The sequence below is a fragment of the Crotalus tigris genome, unplaced genomic scaffold (genome assembly GCF_016545835.1).
Source record: "Crotalus tigris isolate CLP2741 ecotype Arizona unplaced genomic scaffold, ASM1654583v1 scf7180000018350.1424685, whole genome shotgun sequence".
In the NCBI taxonomy this organism is placed as follows: Eukaryota; Metazoa; Chordata; class Lepidosauria; order Squamata; family Viperidae; genus Crotalus; species Crotalus tigris.
Window position 1 is genome coordinate 453,237 of NW_024096959.1, and position 7,847 is coordinate 461,083.

A 7,847-nucleotide genomic window follows, 5' to 3' on the forward strand; every position below is an offset into this window, starting at 1 on the left:
GTACATATGTTTTCCAGGTTCCGAGCTGGTTTCAAGAGAGCTTTTCAATGGTGTCCTTTCATTGAAGTATCTAGTTATGACGAACTGGAGCTTAAGACAACTAGATTCCATCCTACCAGGCAAAGCAGTTTATACACAGTTACACGAATGGAATCCAGCATGTCAGTAGTGTTTGAATCCGGCAATGGAGAAAGCAGCAAGTCTATGCGCAAGAAAGGAGCACAAGAAGCCAACGCAAATGGATGTTCATGCAGAAGTTCCAAAGCTAGTTCAGCTGTGTCAAGTTACATCAATTCTCCATATACATCAGCGGACGAGTATTCCTAAAGCCTTCCATGCAGTTGTAATAGATGTGAGACAAAGTCACATAGCTAAGAAATAAGACAATGCTATTCTGCCTTAGGATCAAACATCTGGAAAGCAACCATGCTTCAAATATGGAGCGCTGACAGCATGTGTATATATCTTGCCTATTATTGTCAACCTTCTTTGATCCAACCTGATTTTTGTGTTTTGGGAAAGGCAAAGAATGAGTCTTGTTTACATTAACATTGGGACTTAGTGCCATAGGATAAATTGAAATATAAAAAATTATATAAAAAATATATAAAATTATATAAAACAGGTGGGATTAAGGACAATTTACATCCCACTGAAATGGGCAGCAAAAATGTGTCATGTTTTCAATATCACCTAAAATGATTGCTCTTAATCGACACCTTATGAAATAACATTATATGGGGATGGACCTGTTCTTTGGAATTAAGATAGACAGGGGCTGTTATGCAATCTGATATTTATTTATTTGTTTGTTTGTTTGTTTGTTTGTTTGTTTAGCTTCCCATCTCAGCAAACAACTTTGGGTGACTCACACCTCAGTGTTACTGATTTTATCATGTACATGTTCTAGGGCAGTGGTTCTCAACCTGTGTGTCGGGACCCCATTTGGGGTTGAACGACCATTTCACAGGGGTCGCCAAACAATGCAGTCCACCATTTTTTTCCCCTTTTCCTTAGCTGTGCTACTCTCTTTTATTCTATTGGCTTTTGAAATAGACTCTTGAATAGAGTCTAATTCTATTGGCTTTCAAAAGCCAATCGGAATTGTCCAGGCTGTCTCTGCCCTGCTGAGCCCGCCAAAAGTCCCATTCTGCAAACGGTGCTGCACCAGTTGAGTAGTCCTCGACTTACGACCGGTTGAGTAGTCCTCAACTTACGACCGGTTGGGGGTCGCGGCATTAAAAAGGTTGAGAACCACTGTTCTAGGAGGATAAAATTATTTTAACTCTGAGGTACCGAATGATAAATTGCTTCTGTTCTTCTGAAAACATGAGATTGCTTACAGCTCCACTGTTTGCAGTCTTAAGTGAGGAAGAGCCAACTTTAAGTACAAGGGCTCTAAACTGACACAACAGTTGTTACTATTTTTTTATCTGTTCTGCACCTGATTTCCTGCTCAGCAGGTATGGAACATGTTCATGAAATAAGACCAGAATGAAGTAGGTGTTCTCATTCATTACTTTCATAGACGTACAAATGTCTGGGTTGCATTTAAATGGAAAAAAATGAACAAGTGCTTTTCACTGTATCACACTAGACCTTCAGGTTAGCTTGTGTGATAGCTTTCTTAATTTTGTTAATCACATTGATATCCATAGGTATCCAATGCAAATTGCTATGTCATGGAAATGACAAAACATACATTCCAAAGTTACAATGTAACTCCCAGGCTTTTCTATTTGCATCTTGTGGTTGTATGAATACATGTTATATGATTTGCATTTCAAAGTGTGTTTCATCATTTGCAAACACACCAGCTCCCTTCTGCAGATGTGTACATGGAATCTTCTTGGAATTGATGGTATCTTTTAATTATGTCCAAAATATCTTCCAGCAAGATTGCTTGTACTGTACTGAAGCTTAGAAATAACAACTTGAGATTTTTTTTATAATTGCTAAAAGGATCAATTATCAATTATAAAAAAAAATCTTTCTTTTTTCATCAGTTTTCATATTTTGAACAGTATTCTCTTTAATCAAATATAGCTGCCAAAAGTCCTGGGCAAAAGTTCTTTTATGTATTTTAAATTTGATAGCACTGTTTCCAGTGTGTTCCAGGAGTTCAAGAAATTTAGAATTACTTCATCACCCCCAATTGTCCAGTATCCTCCAATCCTTGTTTCAACTGTTTGCACCCTTTCAGGCCACAAAAGGATTGAAGTCATTCATTACTATGGGGTGATATTTAGATGATGGATGGGTTTGTGAGTCCAACAAAACAACCTGACTGTCCTTGTGTGCTGTGGAAGATGCTATCTTATTGTAGTATTAATGTTCAATTGCCAGTCCTCTAGGTTTTTAATTTGTGAGTAGTTGCATTTACATGTGTTGTAAATGTTTTAAAATTCTTTGTGCATGCATACTAGAAATGGTGAAATAATGAATTACCCATAATCTTGCAGAGCTGCAGCAAATTTTAAGCATAATTTGTCTGTCCTACTCTACAACAGGGTCTACAACATTCTAAGTAGGAAGATTTATTTTCCAAATCAAATAGAAAAATAAATGTTGCATACAAATATAGTTGACACAACCACAGTCCATCTCCCCAAAGCAGAGTTCAGTTTTAGACATCAACATAAATTGCAGGAGATAAACTTCAGCGATAAAGGACAGTGCTTGAGATCCAAGTTCTTGGGTCCAGAGATATTTGGCCCAAGGAGTGCCAGTAACTGGATATTCTCCTTCAGCTTGGTTTAGATGGCAGAGATAATTTATTGAGAAATGAACTTTATTCAGTATTTGATTCCATTAGGAACCATTTTGAAACTTCAGAACCCTCCAAGATACTTCACTAAAAATCTGCAGGCTTTGGAGGTTTTTTCTTTGATAGGTTGGTTGAGAGTATTTGTCCAAAATAAGGCTTGGTACACCTATTTGTCACATTTATGAACAGTGAAAATAAACTTTTCAAATTTGTAAACATCCCTTAAAGCAGGGAAAAAAAATCAGTCTCAACCCCTCTCACTCTGTTACACATCATCACCATATCCGTGTAATGCTCTAATATTCTTTCCAACAATGTAAATAGGTAACAAAATGTGACATTTATACAAAAGATAATTGGCCACTTCTGGTGTGCTTCAGCATTATTTGGGCCATTATCTACTAGAGTAGTGTGTTATTTATCTCTGCCACTTTCAGTACTCAAATGCATTTAAAGTACCAGACAGTTCTAGGCAACACAAGTGAAATGCAGCAGTGACAGGAATACTACCTAATATGAATCTGAAGATTATTAATAAGTACAGGAAGTTCTCAAATTATGACCTCAATTGAGCCCAAAATTTTTGTTGCTAAATGAGACATTTGTTAAATGAATTTTGCCCCATTTTACAGCTTTTCTTGCCACAGTTGTTAAGTGAATCACTGCAGTTGTTAAGTTAGTAACCAGTTGTTAAGTGAATCTGGCTTCTCCATTGATTTTGCTTGTCAAGGTTGCTAAAGGTGAACATATGACCCAGGGATGCTACAACCATCATAAATATGAGTTGCCAAGTGTCTGAATTTTGATGATATGACCATGGAGGTCCTGCAACAGTCATACATGTGAAAAACAGTTATAAGTCAGTCTTTTCAGTGCTGTTGTAACTTCAAAGAGTCACTAAACAAACTGTTGTAAGTCAAGGACTACCTGTAAGATTGCACATTTTGCAGGGACATTTTTCTCATCAGTGTAATTTAAAGCCAATTTGTTTGTACAGGTTTTAATATTTTATGTTTTTTTAATTTACTGTATATAAAAGATGCACTTATTAGTAGAACTTTGCTATTTTGCTTGAAGGAGATCCTGAGTTTCAAATGTTGCAGAAAGCATACAAGCAATTTATTAGATCTGTATTTGTTTTATTGGTATGTGGCACCTTGTGTTATTTTCTTTTTTGCTATAATCTGGAAGAATAGCTGCGAAGGTCTTGTAAGATCCAAGAACTCCCATAGCATGCCCATCAAATCTTATTTTTATTTTCTTTTATGTTTCTTCACAAATTATACTGTTGGATGTAAAGTTCAGGATTAGTGTAAGATGGAGGAATAAAATATTATGTATTGTTTTGATTAATCCAAGGAATTTAAATATTGTGGCTGAGAACCAGGGCCTTAAATCAAAATGAGTGATGGAAACAAGGGGCTTTGGGAAGATTTTGAAAGCCCTAGGAAATGTTGCAAAGCTAAGTATGTACTGAATTTGGATGATCTTCACTGTTTCAAGGTAAAGCAGGATCAATGTGAAGTCGTCCTAGCCAGAACCAGAATCTTTAGAAGGCTTCAAACTCAATTTGACTCCTTAGAATACTTGCAAAAGGGAACACAAAAGCAGCTGCATAGATTTTGTTCTCAACAACAGTTCAGCTTGGCTGATCTTGAAAAGCTTAACTTGTTAGATCTCATTATTATGTGGGTGAGGGACCACTAGAGTGGGTGGGGGCGGGTTCTGTCAGCTCTCAGTGGTGTCCAGAGGCCCAACTCAACTTGAAAGGATTTTATCTTTATCTTGTCAGAAGAATTTGTGTGAAGAGAAATGAGTGCCTCTGACTAGCTGATCTCCCAATAGTAGCATTTTGAATTCTTTATTACTGTGTGGTTTAGCTTGTGCATTCTGTTTATTTTGTCCAATTTAAATAGCTTATTATATTGCTAATCTTATTATTCATCCTTTCTTCTTTTCTTTTCTATTCCATGCCAATCATTTATTCTCGGTGTTTTATAATTACTTTTCCAATTCTATTTTGTAACAATAAAAGGAGAGGAATCAGCAATGTAACTTGAAAGATTCAAAGCATTTTTTAAAATATTGTAATAGAATACTAAACAACATTAAACAACAATGCCACCTGTTCTCCATTCCTGCATAATGCACACACTAGTATTTCAAGAGACAACATAAGGTTGTATGGGTTATTGTTATATTATCTGTACTACATGGCTAGTCATTTCTTCTAAATATATATGGGAAGTTATTAAAATGATTTCTATCTTGTTTTTCCCATGGTAAACATAATAATATACCAGTCCTGGGTATGTATATAAAGTTCATAGTCACTGATTCTCTTAATTTTTAAACTCCCTTTAAAATCAAAGAAAACATGCACTGGGTCAATATGTCATGCTAAATCATGATTTCTTTTGAACCTGATTCACTGACCAAGTTATAGAGAGCTTAGACCATTTTAATTTGTTTTAGCTATGGTTTTTTTGTGGTTTACCAAAGTAGAGAGAACATAGAATACCTTGTGTCTCATGAAGGAATCTCTAAGCATCTTTTCTTGCCCTCCAAACAAGTGGAAATCCATTTCCATAATCCCTAGTCAGCTCGATTTTTAGTCAATGGTTATCTGGGATTATGGAAACTAGACTACATAGAGTTGAGGGCATTTTAAATTAATTAGTCCACTTATAACAACAATATAATAGAGAAGATTAAAGGACAAAATCAACATTTGTCCTGCTTCTTTCTTCAAAAGTAATTAAATGGCTGTAACCATCCACATTACAGCTGTCTAAATCCTGGTGAACAGGCAAGTATGAATGCAACCTGAAAACACAATTCTCAAGACTAAAACTTTTTTTTATTTCTTAATGGAACATAATTGTATGTTGCAGTTTTCCAAGACTGTTGATGTCTAGGAGGGGTCAATTTAGTTTATGTTTTATATCACATTATCTTAAGATTGATGACCCTATGCTAAATTAAAGCCTAACCAATCATATTAAGGGGAAACGGCCCATCCTCAGTCAACAGAAGTGCTGATTTACCACCAGCTTATAAAGTACTTAGGAGGTGAAGGCTTGGCAGCAGAAGCAAACAACAGCCAATGACTTAATAGCCAGCCATCAACACCCCAATGAACATGTAAAAAGTCACATACAACCAGCACCATATAAATACCATACACAAACAGCCCAAAGCACACACTCTGCAAGAGAGAAGTTCCCTGAAGATGGGTTTGAGTCTGAAAGCTTGGAAGACAAAACCTCTGGTTCTGGTGACTGATCATATTAAAGTTTAGAAGAACTAAGAATATCCTCTGCTATTTGGGATCCATGCAATGATGAAACACACAGTGACCAAACAGGACTATTGCCATATACTAGCCCTTTCATTGTCTCATTGGTAATTCCCTTCCTTGCCTTTGGGGAAACCAGTTCTCCTTTTCAGATACCATATTTTCCGGCGTATAAGACGACTTTCTAAAGCATGCAAATCTTCTCCGAAGTCAGGGGTCGTCTTATACGTCGAGTCATCTTATATGCCGGAAAATATAGTAGTTTCCCGCGTATAAGATGACTTTCTAACCATGCAAATCGTCTCTGAAGTCGGGGATCGTCTTATACGCCGGAAAATACAGTATATGTGGGTTGTGTAAAAAGCTTAATGATATTCTACCCATTTAATCAGTTCCTAATTATCCATGTTCCTGTATTGTCTGCTGTGCTTTCAATAAGCAAAAATAGGTGAGGTAATTACCGTAGATTGAAAGTATATAACAAAAATAGCAAGAGCTAATCAACTCAAACAACCCTTTATGGTATCTCTTCAAGGATGTTGGTGCTTTCTACACAGAATTCAAAACTGCAATCAGAGAAAACCTTAAACAAATGGTTTGGCATAATATGTGAAACCTACCACTTGACTCAAGCTATATCGGGTGTCAAACTACCGGCCCACGGGCCAAATGCATCATGGCAAAATTGCGCCCACCCCATTGCTGGCAATGGAAAAAAAGTTGCGATACGTCACAACACATCACATAATGTTGAGAGTTTGACATCCCTGAGCTATATAATCTTGATAATATATTATTTTCTATAATAAGTTGCTCACCATCAGTAATGCTGATGGTGATTTTTTTTATATAACTTCCTGCAGCGCAGACACAATATAAGTTTAGGACTCAACTTAATTGTTTCTTTCTGACTAAACTTAAAACCCTTGCAGATAATTTTTGATTCTGTGATAAGATACGTCGCTTTGCAGAGATTTCCAAAGAAAGAAGCCACAGCTGAGCTCAGGGCTGCTGTAGACAGACAAACTCCATCATTAAGCATTCTGAATATAAACTTAACAGTCTCCGGTGTCTGCCTAAAGCACCTAATCTATTCAGAAAATATCCTGAGCTACATAAGGGGACAAAGAGATTTTCCATTCCAAATATGAAGGAGGAAAAGCTCAGAGCTCTACAAAAAAATGAAAGCTAATGTAAAAGAAATGGAAGTATTTGCCATAGCAAAGCCTTAACTTTTATCTTAAGGTAGAGCAATTTAAGCATGCCTAGTTATTTATAATCCTGCCCTATGACATCCTAAACCTTCATGTTTTGTTTTGCTACAGCATACTGTATGAATCCTATTTTGGTGGTTTATAAACAATGGGTAAGATCTTTGACTGTCATGTAAACTCAGCCAGCTGTGCTTCATTTATCACTCCATGGTTAGGCAGGCAAGGTTTAATGCAGCATGTGAATCCCTCATCACTTTGGTGTGCATTTACTTGCACACACCTTTCATGCTAATTTCAATTAAGTGTGCAGGCAGATATATGCTATCAATGGGATAGGATCCAAAACCTGCAATTATCTGGATAGGTTTCTGATCATGTTAATATTTCCTCAAAAAGTAAGCATCAGTTTTTTCAGTGGATCTTATTTATCAAATGGGTATTCATAGTATGGCAGTTTGGATGCCAGCTCAGTTGGTGGTCTAGACAAAGAAAGGGGTAATCACATGGTACTTTAGATGTAGTCCTAATCAGCAAAACACACTGATCTATAACTATAAAATATGATACA

General features: G+C 36.4%; 1 protein-coding gene across 1 annotated transcript in view; it reads left to right on the top strand.

The window, feature by feature from the left end:
• The window catches only part of TACR3 (tachykinin receptor 3), a 59,012-nt gene extending 58,148 nt beyond the window's left edge, over positions 1–864 (top strand). The window contains exon 5 of the mRNA XM_039350684.1: positions 18–864. Within this exon, the coding sequence (XP_039206618.1) occupies positions 18–327 (310 nt within the window). The 3' untranslated portion in view covers positions 328–864. The remainder of the gene's footprint in view (positions 1–17) is intronic.
• The last annotated feature ends 6,983 nt before the right edge of the window (positions 865–7,847 follow it).